Source organism: Lissotriton helveticus, chromosome 8 (assembly GCF_964261635.1).
Source record: "Lissotriton helveticus chromosome 8, aLisHel1.1, whole genome shotgun sequence".
NCBI lineage: Eukaryota > Metazoa > Chordata > Amphibia > Caudata > Salamandridae > Lissotriton > Lissotriton helveticus.
This window is the reverse complement of record NC_136069.1, coordinates 1,171,050,515-1,171,064,185: the sequence shown is the minus strand read 5'-3', so window position 1 is coordinate 1,171,064,185 and position 13,671 is coordinate 1,171,050,515. Positions and strand designations below refer to the sequence as shown.

Below are 13,671 nucleotides of genomic sequence, written 5' to 3'. Positions count from 1 at the left end.
CATCACAGCCATTTACCCCATATCCAGGGTTGAAAGGGCAGTGACCACTCACTCAAAACATGGGCCGGACTCTGGTTGTACCCCAGTTGCTTGAGCATAGGTCTGATCGCTACAAAAATGTAAAAAGCAAAAAGTTTCTCCAGGGTGCTTTTCATGATAGAAACGCTTTAGAAACCTAAAAGGGTAGGACGGCACAGCATCACTAAACCATGTGATGGCCTTTTATTACTGCAAGATTATGATTAAAGTTTTAGTTGGGTTTAGAGTCAGTGTTTGGTTTAAGATCAGAATAAGGATAATGGTTAGTTTTACATTTCATATTAGGAATAGGTTTAGGATGAGAGTTAGTAGACTATGAGCAATACGATCTTGTAAGATATTTATTGTTTAATGTTAAATAAAGCATGTCGCTATGGATTCTCTGTAGTGGTTTATTTGTAAAGGTATTCTTTGTACTGACATAGCTTGGACTTGGAGAGCTGCAGCTATACGTGATTAATGTAAAGCCTTCCAGCCTTCCAATGTTTTAATGTTTCATGGATATTGTGTTTGTCATCTAATATTCTCTTAACTTTGGCAGATAACACAGAGAGAATATCTCTTCAGCTCCATCTTGCTTTAACATCTAGTGCATCTTGGGTTCAGTGTCCCAGCCACTTGGAGCTCATGAATCAGTGTCGGCACATAAACGTCCGAGTAGATCCGAGGGGACTAAGAGAAGGAGTACATTATGCAGAGGTACAGATTGTAGTTTGCCGATTACAAAATTGCTAATGATCTTTAGAGAAATTGTATGACTGCCTGTTGATTATGTGAATTGTTTTATCATTGTTTTGCAAAGACTTGTACAAATACTATTTTTTTCTATGTTATATTCTCTCTAAGTTCCTAATACGTTTAAAAATGTTATAGCCCACAAACAAAATGGCCATAATTAATTGAATAGTAAGTTTGCGTGCATATGTTCTGTCCCAAAGCTTTGTAGGTTAAGAACCTCACCAGCTGTCCTAGTTCGCAATGGTTGAAGCAAATTATCTCTAGTATTTCACTTGATGGGCAATATGTATTATGGCAGATGCTCTGAACGAATATAGAATCAAAGCATGAGACTACCTGCCAAAAAAGAAGCCTTCAAATTAAAACAGTAAGAAAACAAGCCTTTTCAATGCAATAGGTCTCGCATTTACGAGAGTTTGAGCTATTGACATTGAAAATAGCAATGCCTTTTTTTTTTCTTCGTTTTTAAAACCTAAATAAAAGGCATTGTCATTTACAATGCCAATAGTTAAACTCGTGTAAATGCGCGACCTATTGCATTGCAAATGCTTGTATATTTAGTGCCTGTGAGAAAAGTGTAGAACGTGAAATTCTTAACTGTATTTTAAAATGGTTGCCTCGTTTTGCAATGTCAATTTAAAATGCTTGACATTTTTGAATCTGGACATTTAGAAGATACAATGAGCAACATTTCTGTAGATAATAAATGTATATGTTAAGTATGTTTTTTATCATTTCCTTGTATGTAACTCACAATAACAATTATTTTAAATTGCTTTAGTCTCAATTCAGTGAGGAGGAACTACAGAAAACAAGGAAGAAGGTCTGCAAGTGCTAAATCACACTTTTTGCAGAGTTTTACACTCTCCCACGTTGACCGCAGGCTGGATTCACAAATGTACATTAATGCCAGTGATAGGACAAATACCACAGAAGGAAATTACTACCAAGCAGAGATTTATGACGTTCACAGTGACCATGCAGAAACAAAAATTGATGTTGCGGAAGTGGCTGTCATTTTTATCCATTTCATTTTTGGCAATAGATTCAATAATGTCCCTGCAATTTTTGAGCTTGTAAGCGTGTCTAGTAAGATAGTATAAATAATAGACAGCGGTACAGCAACTGCCAGCAGTGGTAATTTTACCACCGGTATTAACTTTTACTATGAGGGGGATTTTTTTACCCACTGTAATGGTTGGGTATGGCGTTAAAACAAATTACCACCTGCGGAATTCACACTGCCCGTTGCAAAATGCCACGGACACTACCTCTGATAGGACGGGTATAGCTACCACCACTCCCAGTGTTAAACACACGAAATATTTTAGTGCAAAACTACCACGCTATTGTTGAAATAGTGACACTTTGCACATTACAGCATGGTGGCTCAGAATTCATCAGAGTTCCACCCTTTCTTACCCATCCCCACCCCACTTCCTGGAGCCACTGAAGTGGAGTTTGAAGAAGTCCACACCAAAGCCAGGTGGTGGGTGGAGAGGCAGAAATATTTGGATAGGAGGATGTTTGCGGTGCATTCACAGGAATTTTTGTTGATAATGAGGAGCAGGGGCTTTCATTAACCAGAGGGAGTCAAAAGCCCCAACTCATTGGTGCATTAGTCAGGAGGACTCCCAATAAACAAAAAATACAACCTCCAACCAGACGCGCCTCCTAAAGAATCAAAACCGAAAGCCACATCTGAGCTGTCATCCTTGATGCTGTTACGTATTTGCGCAACACTTGCAAATGTATTGCTTGTAAGACTGAGCTCGTACAGAAACTGTACCTTGCTGCTGTGCCATGCAGTTGAAGCTGGAAACTTGATTATTTCTTAGGTAACAAATTTATGGATAAGCATTGTGTGATTCAGAAACCTGCTAATTGTAAAATATATATCTTTTTAATTCTAAAAGAAGTACACCCACACACCATATCGTAGCTGGATAGTAGCCTTCCATCAAAAGTGTTGTGGTTTACTGCAGTGAAAGAAGTTTAAAGAACATAAATGCCTTTGTAGATCGAAACATTTATCATTTAATGCTGCTTCTTTATTCTTCCAGGTTTGTGGTTATGATTTGTCAACGCCAAACTCAGGTCCATTGTTCAGAGTTCCAGTAACTGTTGTCATACCAAGGAGGTTAGGAAACACAACTTACTTTTTTTGTTGATATGCTTTGTCATATTATTGGGAATGTTCACTAGTTGTGGTTAATGTTAACAGGATTTGTGAACTGTCATTTGTAAAGTACTGCACCATGAATATGTTATGGATTCACAAGTACATAATTATCCCACATCTGTCTTATTTTAGCAGGTGAGAGAACAGATAATTGTCCTTGATGAATCAAGATAACATTTGATCATTTGTGTCATTCAAATTCTATAATTGGGATACACTGTAGATTTTTTGAGAACCTTATTCACTGTTCTGAATCATACCCAAGCTTTTTCAAACCTAAAACGAGAACTGATAGCATGGTCAATGGTAAATGACACTTTAAAAACAGCCACAGGACAAGATTGTTTCATGTGCATTGTACAGAATGGGGGCACATGCTGGGTTCTACTTAAACTGTATACTGTTTTGTGAATATTTCAGTTTCAGTATTTCAAGTGAATTACCGGTTTCCAGGTGAGTACTTGATTGGTGAAGTTAGGGTTCTGGGCATAGACTCAGGGGTCCCCCAAGGTCAGGTGAGTACAGTTAGTTCAGTCCCAGCGGCACAGGGGCGGCCGGGTGCAGAGGTAGGCCTAATGTTATCCAATGAGGGAAAGGGGGCCTTCAGTTGGTGGCTGCTGGCTAGCAGGCCACGCGGCTCTGGGAGCTGGGATCCTGGTCACTTGCTCAGGGCAAGGGGAGAAGTAGGATAGGGCAAAGAGGTCACAGCCAGCGGCACTCGGGCGGCTGGGTGCAGGGTGCTTTTGAGCCGTCGGGCGCTCGATGTTATCCAATGAGGATCTTGAAAAAGGAACAAAGGCTGCAGGCTCGAGGACGGTGACTCTCCAGGGGCGACCAGCACTTCGAGAGGTAAGTTGGGATGATGGAGCACAGGTTGGTACCCCAAAGGGAGGCACAGGCGGCCGCGGGCGCCAGGTGCAGGGGTGTCTTTGGGGGTCGAAAAATCTTACCATCGGGTGTTCACAGTTGGGGTGGCCCCTGGTTCTGAGTCTGCAGGCGTTGGCTGGTTCGTCGAGGAGGGTCTTTTGGCACTGGACTTCGGGTCCCAGTTGTCGGGGGGGACGTCCTCGTGGTCTTGGTTCGGGTTGGCCCGGCCCGGGCTAGGCTGGTGCAGAGTGGGCTGGTCCGGAGCTTCCTGGTGAGCACCAGGTGGGTTGTTGCAGCAGAGCCTCTGCTGATGGGAGTCACAATCTTCCAGAGGGACAAGGCAGGCAGGTCCTCTGGGTGTCCCAAGGTTGCTGTCCGCGGAGGTCGCCGGAATTAGGCAGGAGTAGGTTCCAGGATCAACAGGCCGGTAGGTCTGGGGCCAAATCAGTTGTTGTTGTCCTGTTGTTAGCAGCTGCGCGGCGGGTCTAATTCTTCTTGATCTTCTTTCTTCTTTTGATATCAGGATCTGAGTAAGGAAGGTTCTGGGAGCCCCTAAATACTAAATTTAGGGGTGTTACAGGTAGGGCAAGGGCAGGGACCAATGGGTCTCTGTCCTGGGGTGAGGACAACCCCATGCCTGCTCCTCTCCTGTGGGAGGGGGGCAGGAGCCTAGCTGGGATTGGGCAGGGCTCCCCATCTACAAGATGGCCCGAGCCCGGGGTTGTGCTTCACCTCGCCTCCTCTACCTGAGGGGTGGAGTTGGCAAAGGTTGGCACACCCTCCTTCCTGACGTAGTTTTTCCTGCCAGTCTTCCCGCCAGAGTGGGGGTAGAACAGGTGGGGGTCCAGATGCTGGGTACAGCAAATGGTCTGGAGAAGCTCTCAGAGGCGGTATGCCTTTGAAGCTTCCCCCTGTCCATCCTGGGGGCAGAGACATAACACCTCGCCCAGGATGTGCATTGTTGCAGGCCCGGGAGAGCGGGGGGCTCTCCACCCAGGGGTCCAGCAACATGTCTGCTGTGTGGCAGCCTCTGCAGCCACTCACCCAGACGTGGATTGTAGGTTCGGGTTTTGGAGGGCATGTCTAAGATGCCCTCTCGTGCATCTTACATTAAATCCCACACTGGCATCAGTGCGGGTTTAATGTGCTGAGAAGTTTGGTACCAAACTTGTCAGTCTTCAGTGTAGCCATTATGGTGCTGTGGAGTTCGTAATGACAACCTCCCAGCACCATTTACTCTTAAATGGCATCACTTCACTTACAGTGCCCAGGAAGGGCCCTGGGTACTGTAGGGGCACAGGGCTCACGCACCTGTGCCCTCACCTCTGGCATAGGGCACCCAGCTAGAGGGGTGACTGAAGTATGCAAGGGCAGTGGGTTCTGAGGGCATGGCACACAGGGATGTGTGCCATGTCGACTCTTGGTTTGGTTATGTACTTAGGCACTCAGCCTGGAAAGGCAATGTGTGGGTGCCCGGGTACAGGGCCCCTGAGGGTGGCACAATAAGTGCTGCAGCCCACAGGGGTCATCTCTGGTCACCATGCCCTGGGTACCTGGGGTACCATTTACTAGGGGCTGACAGGTGACCAGAGATGCCAATTGGGTATTTTCTTTCAGCATAGCTTTTCTTTTTAGGGAAGGAACACAGGCCCTGGGTACCTGACTTGCAGGGACCCAGGGCACTCTCAGTCAAAGCACATCAGCGGTTCAGAAAAAAGTGGGGGCATACCAAGGCAAGAAAGATGGCACTTTCTCACACCTGCCTTATTAGAGCAGGCGTGCAAACTGTTTGGCCTTCCGGTGTCCTTTCTTGAGCAGCAGTGTTTCTTTTATGATTTTAAAGAAAAGCTCGGAAAGACAAGTAAACTAATTCCAGTACTGGATTTTGTCTGAATGTAGGCATCAGATTTATGCAGACACCAGCTACAGTACAATAAGCGGTGATGTGCTAGAGGAAAATACAGAGCGCCAAACTCTGTACCATCGTGCCTGACTGGCTATCCCAAACTGCTTTCCCTTATTGCGGTAGCAGCTCAGACGATTAAAAAAAACACCACTCCAGCTTCCACTCCTCCTTGTTGAGCTGGGTGATGTATAGCTAATTCTAGCCTTTGAGTCGCTTTGATGGCAGCAAAATCAATCAGAACGTCAAAGTCTTTGGCCATCCTAGGCTGTTATGGCTGAGAGATGTGGCACGACATCTTGCCCCTCACCCACCACAAACCTGAGGACAGGAATGAAAGGAGCTAAAGCTATTAAATGAAGGGGCTAGTGTGTCCGCCGTTTTCATTGATTCAGTCAGTCAAGAATACTTTATTCGGTTCAATTTCAAAAACCACAAAAGTACAAAAACACACAAAGTGGTCCACAAGACAACAGGCAGCATAGTAGCATGAAAATGCAATATAAAAAGGGAGAGAGTACCCATTTTAAAAAATGCTAACACATGATGTCAAAATTTAAAAACAACAATATATACATCATTCTATAGATAAAAAAGGAACCTAAAAAAGTTTGATTTAAAACTTGATTCAAGTTACAGGAATTAATGTTTACAATAAATCATCTAGGGCCAGGTGATCTTTTTACTGAGTCTCACCGCTATGGTTAAAAATCTAGCTACATTGTAAATTTCCCATATATCTGATAGTAATTGAAGATATAATAAAGCTGGCTTGACTTGCCATAGCAATACACTTAGCAGCATATACCTTTAAAACTGCCTCCAGAGGTTTCACCCCTAATTTACGTGAAAAGCCCAGCACTGCAGCAATAGAACGTGCCAGGGCATTTTTTTTCTCCAACAATTGGGGGTGCCACGTCGAACAATCATCAAATACAATCATCAAATACAACCCCCAAATAGGGAAATCTGGAGACTCTTGTCAACTTATGCCCATTACATTGCAGTGTCATTACATTTTTCTTGGCCTTCACTTTCTGGGCCACCACCATGACATGAGATTTACCATAATTAACACTTAAATCAAGATTTATCATAAAATGAATTTAACAGGCATTGAAGACCCACTGCAGTTCTAGCTAGGAGAGCAGCGTCGTCCGCATATAATAATGCGGGCAATAGGTACTTCCCTGCCCTCGGGATGTCCTTGCACGCTGCTCCCAAAACACCACCCAGATCATTTATGTATAGTGTAAAAAGCAGGGGAGCTAAAATGCATCCCTGCCTTACACCATTGGTGATGCTAATTTTGCCCGTCCAGTTACCTTTTCTATCATATCGTACCGTAGCTGTAAGGTCCCTATGGAGGTCCGCTAAGAAATACACAATGTTAGAGTCTATTCCAATTTTGAGAAGCTGGCCCCATAACTTGGATCTGTTTACTCGATCAAATGCCGAGGACAAATCCATGAAGGCAATATACAGGGATCCTGGCTTCGCTATTGTGTATTTCCCAATAAGTAATTGCAGATTCAAGCTTTGGTCTATGGTACTACGCCCCTTTCTAAAACCATACTGTAGGGGAGAGAGGGTATTGGTATCCTCTAACCAGTCAGTCAGTTTACATAGGACCACTCTCCCTTGGACCTTTACCGCGGAATCAATAAGAGATATGGGGCGGTAATTGCCAGGGTCACCCCTATCCCCTTTTTAGGTTTTGCCTAGCGAAAGCTGCGCTCTGCGCAGCTTTTCGCGCAGGCGAAATCCTGTTGAGAACTGTAGGGTGCTTTGGGTCGGCCCTCGTCATTGATTGGCTGGCTCCGTAAACGGAGCCTTGCCATTGGACGAGGGGCCTGTCCGTCAATGCCGGACCAGACACGGGGGCGTTCCTGACATTCTTTGCCTTTTGCCGACGTCACGCGACGCCGGGAACGCCCCCGAGTCTGGTCCGGCATTGCCGGCACCTCCCTTGCTCTACTGTCATCACCACAACACTGCGCCCATTTTATCCCAAGCTAAACACTCGGAGAGGCGCAGTGACCGGGTCTTTGAAGGCCGCTCTCCCAATGAAAACAAGTTTTCTCTCCGAGTCAGCACGAGCAGGAAGACGAGCAGCGCGCCTCCCAGCTGGCCTCTCGCATCAGCATCCAGAGCTGCCCTGCGCGGTGTGTAGCTTCAGTGGAGCTTCAGAGTGCAGAGTGGAGCTTCAGAGTGGAGCTTCAGAGTGGAGCTTCAGAGTGGAGCTTCAGAGTGGAGCTTCAGAGTGGAGCTTCAGAGTGGAGCTTCAGAGTGGAGCTTCAGAGTGGAGCTTCAGAGTGGAGCTTCAGAGTGGAGCTTCAGAGTGGAGCTTCAGAGTGGAGCTTCAGAGTGCAGAGTGGAGCTTCAGAGTGCAGAGTGGAGCTTCAGAGTGGAGCTTCAGAGTGCAGAGTGGAGCTTCAGAGTGCAGAGTGGAGCTTCAGAGTGCAGATTCAGAGTGGAGCTTCAGAGTGCAGAGTGGAGCTTCAGAGTGCAGATTCAGAGTGGAGCTTCAGAGTGCAGAGTGGAGCTTCAGAGTGCAGATTCAGAGTGGAGCTTCAGAGTGCAGAGTGGAGCTTCAGAGTGCAGATTCAGAGTGGAGCTTCAGAGTGCAGAGTGGAGCTTCAGAGTGCAGATTCAGAGTGGAGCTTCAGAGTGCAGAGTGGAGCTTCAGAGTGGAGCTTCAGAGTGGAGCTTCAGAGTGGAGCTTCAGAGTGGAGCTTCAGAGTGGAGCTTCAGAGTGGAGCTTCAGAGTGGAGCTTCAGAGTGGAGCTTCAGAGTGGAGCTTCAGAGTGGAGCTTCAGAGTGCAGAGTGGAGCTTCAGAGTGCAGAGTGGAGCTTCAGAGTGGAGCTTCAGAGTGGAGCTTCAGAGTGGAGCTTCAGAGTGGAGCTTCAGAGTGGAGCTTCAGAGTGGAGCTTCAGAGTGGAGCTTCAGAGTGGAGCTTCAGAGTGGAGCTTCAGAGTGGAGCTTCAGAGTGGAGCTTCAGAGTGGAGCTTCAGAGTGGAGCTTCAGAGTGGAGCTTCAGAGTGCAGCTTCAGAGTGGAGCTTCAGAGTGCAGAGTGGAGCTTCAGAGTGGAGAGTGGAGCTTCAGAGTGGAGCTTCAGAGTGGAGAGTGGAGCTTCAGAGTGGAGAGTGGAGCTTCAGAGTGCAGATTCAGAGTGGAGCTTCAGAGTGCAGAGTGGAGCTTCAGAGTGCAGAGTGGAGCTTCAGAGTGCAGAGTGGAGCTTCAGAGTGCAGAGTGGAGCTTCAGAGTGCAGAGTGGAGCTTCAGAGTGCAGAGTGGAGCTTCAGAGTGCAGAGTGGAGCTTCAGAGTGCAGAGTGGAGCTTCAGAGTGCAGAGTGGAGCTTCAGAGTGGAGCTTCAGAGTGGAGCTTCAGAGTGGAGCTTCAGAGTGGAGCTTCAGAGTGGAGCTTCAGAGTGGAGCTTCAGAGTGGAGCTTCAGAGTGCAGCTTCAGAGTGCAGCTTCAGAGTGCAGAGTGGAGCTTCAGAGTGCAGAGTGGAGCTTCAGAGTGCAGATTCAGAGTGCAGAGTGGAGCTTCAGAGTGCAGATTCAGAGTGCAGAGTGGAGCTTCAGAGTGCAGATTCAGAGTGCAGAGTGGAGCTTCAGAGTGCAGATTCAGAGTGGAGCTTCAGAGTGCAGAGTGGAGCTTCAGAGTGCAGAGTGGAGCTTCAGAGTGCAGAGTGGAGCTTCAGAGTGCAGAGTGGAGCTTCAGAGTGCAGAGTGGAGCTTCAGAGTGCAGAGTGGAGCTTCAGAGTGCAGAGTGGAGCTTCAGAGTGCAGAGTGGAGCTTCAGAGTGCAGAGTGGAGCTTCAGAGTGCAGAGTGGAGCTTCAGAGTGCAGCTTCAGAGTGGAGCTTCAGAGTGGAGCTTCAGAGTGGAGCTTCAGAGTGGAGCTTCAGAGTGGAGCTTCAGAGTGGAGCTTCAGAGTGGAGCTTCAGAGTGGAGCTTCAGAGTGGAGCTTCAGAGTGGAGCTTCAGAGTGGAGCTTCAGAGTGCAGAGTGGAGCTTCAGAGTGCAGAGTGGAGCTTCAGAGTGCAGAGTGGAGCTTCAGAGTGCAGAGTGGAGCTTCAGAGTGCAGAGTGGAGCTTCAGAGTGGAGCTTCAGAGTGGAGCGTGGAGCTTCAGAGTGCAGAGTGGAGCTTCAGAGTGCAGATTCAGAGTGCAGAGTGGAGCTTCAGAGTGCAGATTCAGAGTGCAGAGTGGAGCTTCAGAGTGCAGATTCAGAGTGCAGAGTGGAGCTTCAGAGTGCAGATTCAGAGTGGAGCTTCAGAGTGCAGAGTGGAGCTTCAGAGTGCAGAGTGGAGCTTCAGAGTGCAGAGTGGAGCTTCAGAGTGCAGAGTGGAGCTTCAGAGTGCAGAGTGGAGCTTCAGAGTGCAGAGTGGAGCTTCAGAGTGCAGAGTGGAGCTTCAGAGTGCAGAGTGGAGCTTCAGAGTGCAGAGTGGAGCTTCAGAGTGCAGAGTGCAGCTTCAGAGTGCAGCTTCAGAGTGGAGCTTCAGAGTGGAGCTTCAGAGTGGAGCTTCAGAGTGGAGCTTCAGAGTGGAGCTTCAGAGTGGAGCTTCAGAGTGGAGCTTCAGAGTGGAGCTTCAGAGTGCAGAGTGGAGCTTCAGAGTGCAGAGTGGAGCTTCAGAGTGCAGAGTGGAGCTTCAGAGTGCAGAGTGGAGCTTCAGAGTGGAGCTTCAGAGTGGAGCTTCAGAGTGCAGAGTGGAGCTTCAGAGTGCAGAGTGGAGCTTCAGAGTGCAGAGTGGAGCTTCAGAGTGCAGAGTGGAGCTTCAGAGTGGAGCTTCAGAGTGGAGCTTCAGAGTGGAGCTTCAGAGTGGAGCTTCAGAGTGGAGCTTCAGAGTGGAGCTTCAGAGTGGAGCTTCAGAGTGGAGCTTCAGAGTGGAGCTTCAGAGTGGAGCTTCAGAGTGGAGCTTCAGAGTGGAGCTTCAGAGTGGAGCTTCAGAGTGGAGCTTCAGAGTGGAGCTTCAGAGTGGAGCTTCAGAGTGGAGCTTCAGAGTGGAGCTTCAGAGTGGAGCTTCAGAGTGGAGCTTCAGAGTGGAGCTTCAGAGTGGAGCTTCAGAGTGGAGCTTCAGAGTGGAGCTTCAGAGTGCAGAGTGGAGCTTCAGAGTGGAGCTTCAGAGTGGAGCTTCAGAGTGGAGCTTCAGAGTGGAGCTTCAGAGTGGAGCTTCAGAGTGGAGCTTCAGAGTGGAGCGTGGAGCTTCAGAGTGCAGAGTGGAGCTTCAGAGTGCAGAGTGGAGCTTCAGAGTGCAGAGTGGAGCTTCAGAGTGGAGCTTCAGAGTGGAGCTTCAGAGTGCAGAGTGGAGCTTCAGAGTGGAGCTTCAGAGTGCAGAGTGGAGCTTCAGAGTGCAGATTCAGAGTGGAGCTTCAGAGTGCAGAGTGGAGCTTCAGAGTGGAGCTTCAGAGTGCAGAGTGGAGCTTCAGAGTGGAGCTTCAGAGTGGAGCTTCAGAGTGGAGCTTCAGAGTGGAGCTTCAGAGTGGAGCTTCAGAGTGGAGCTTCAGAGTGGAGCTTCAGAGTGGAGCTTCAGAGTGGAGCTTCAGAGTGGAGCTTCAGAGTGGAGCTTCAGAGTGGAGCTTCAGAGTGGAGCTTCAGAGTGGAGCTTCAGAGTGCAGAGTGGAGCTTCAGAGTGCAGAGTGGAGCTTCAGAGTGCAGAGTGGAGCTTCAGAGTGCAGAGTGGAGCTTCAGAGTGCAGAGTGGAGCTTCAGAGTGGAGCTTCAGAGTGGAGCTTCAGAGTGGAGCTTCAGAGTGGAGCTTCAGAGTGGAGCTTCAGAGTGGAGCTTCAGAGTGGAGCTTCAGAGTGGAGCTTCAGAGTGGAGCTTCAGAGTGGAGCTTCAGAGTGGAGCTTCAGAGTGGAGCTTCAGAGTGGAGCTTCAGAGTGGAGCTTCAGAGTGGAGCTTCAGAGTGGAGCTTCAGAGTGCAGAGTGGAGCTTCAGAGTGCAGAGTGGAGCTTCAGAGTGGAGCTTCAGAGTGGAGCTTCAGAGTGGAGCTTCAGAGTGGAGCTTCAGAGTGGAGCTTCAGAGTGGAGCTTCAGAGTGGAGCTTCAGAGTGGAGCTTCAGAGTGCAGAGTGGAGCTTCAGAGTGGAGCTTCAGAGTGCAGAGTGGAGCTTCAGAGTGGAGCTTCAGAGTGCAGAGTGGAGCTTCAGAGTGCAGATTCAGAGTGCAGAGTGGAGCTTCAGAGTGCAGAGTGGAGCTTCAGAGTGCAGATTCAGAGTGCAGAGTGGAGCTTCAGAGTGCAGATTCAGAGTGGAGCATCAGAGTGCAGATTCAGAGTGGAGCATCAGAGTGCAGATTCAGAGTGCAGAGTGGAGCTTCAGAGTGCAGAGTGGAGCTTCAGAGTGCAGATTCAGAGTGGAGCATCAGAGTGGAGCATCAGAGTGCAGAGTGGAGCTTCAGAGTGCAGATTCAGAGTGGAGCATCAGAGTGCAGAGTGGAGCTTCAGAGTGCAGATTCAGAGTGGAGCTTCAGAGTGCAGAGTGGAGCTTCAGAGTGGAGCTTCAGAGTGCAGAGTGGAGCTTCAGAGTGCAGAGTGGAGCTTCAGAGTGGAGCTTCAGAGTGCAGAGTGGAGCTTCAGAGTGCAGAGTGGAGCTTCAGAGTGCAGAGTGGAGCTTCAGAGTGGAGCTTCAGAGTGCAGAGTGGAGCTTCAGAGTGGAGCTTCAGAGTGGAGCTTCAGAGTGGAGCTTCAGAGTGGAGCTTCAGAGTGGAGCTTCAGAGTGGAGCTTCAGAGTGGAGCTTCAGAGTGGAGCTTCAGAGTGGAGCTTCAGAGTGGAGCTTCAGAGTGGAGCTTCAGAGTGCAGAGTGGAGCTTCAGAGTGGAGCTTCAGAGTGGAGCTTCAGAGTGCAGAGTGGAGCTTCAGAGTGCAGATTCAGAGTGGAGCTTCAGAGTGCAGAGTGGAGCTTCAGAGTGGAGCTTCAGAGTGGAGCTTCAGAGTGCAGAGTGGAGCTTCAGAGTGCAGATTCAGAGTGGAGCTTCAGAGTGCAGAGTGGAGCTTCAGAGTGGAGCTTCAGAGTGCAGAGTGGAGCTTCAGAGTGGAGCTTCAGAGTGCAGAGTGGAGCTTCAGAGTGGAGCTTCAGAGTGCAGAGTGGAGCTTCAGAGTGCAGAGTGGAGCTTCAGAGTGCAGAGTGGAGCTTCAGAGTGCAGATTCAGAGTGGAGCTTCAGAGTGCAGAGTGGAGCTTCAGAGTGGAGCTTCAGAGTTCAGAGTGGAGCTTCAGAGTTCAGAGTGGAGCTTCAGAGTTCAGAGTGGAGCTTCAGAGTTCAGAGTGGAGCTTCAGAGTTCAGAGTGGAGCTTCAGAGTGGAGCTTCAGAGTGGAGCTTCAGAGTGGAGCTTCAGAGTGGAGCTTCAGAGTGGAGCTTCAGAGTGGAGCTTCAGAGTGGAGCTTCAGAGTGGAGCTTCAGAGTGGAGCTTCAGAGTGGAGCTTCAGAGTGGAGCTTCAGAGTGGAGCTTCAGAGTGGAGCTTCAGAGTGGAGCTTCAGAGTGGAGCTTCAGAGTGGAGCTTCAGAGTGGAGCTTCAGAGTGGAGCTTCAGAGTGGAGCTTCAGAGTGGAGCTTCAGAGTGGAGCTTCAGAGTGGAGCTTCAGAGTGGAGCTTCAGAGTGGAGCTTCAGAGTGGAGATTCAGAGTGGAGATTCAGAGTGCAGAGTGGAGCTTCAGAGTGGAGCTTCAGAGTGGAGCTTCAGAGTGGAGCTTCAGAGTGGAGCTTCAGAGTGGAGATTCAGAGTTCAGAGTGGAGCTTCAGAGTGCAGAGTGGAGCTTCAGAGTGCAGATTCAGAGTGGAGCTTCAGAGTGGAGCTTCAGAGTGGAGCTTCAGAGTGGAGCTTCAGAGTGGAGCTTCAGAGTGGAGCTTCAGAGTGGAGCTTCAGAGTGGAGCTTCAGAGTGGAGCTTCAGAGTGGAGCTTCAGAGTGGAGCTTCAGAGTGGAGCTTCAGAGTGGAGCTTC

General features: G+C 48.9%; 1 protein-coding gene across 2 annotated transcripts in view; it reads left to right on the top strand.

Moving 5' to 3' along the window:
- Positions 1–13,671, top strand: part of TPP2 (tripeptidyl peptidase 2) — a 596,335-nt gene that overhangs the window by 201,601 nt on the left and 381,063 nt on the right. For both annotated transcript variants that reach the window (XM_078658083.1, XM_078658084.1), the window contains exons 14-15: positions 581–738; positions 2,841–2,917. In XM_078658083.1, coding sequence (XP_078514209.1) covers positions 581–738; positions 2,841–2,917 — 235 coding nt within the window. The remainder of the gene's footprint in view (positions 1–580; positions 739–2,840; positions 2,918–13,671) is intronic.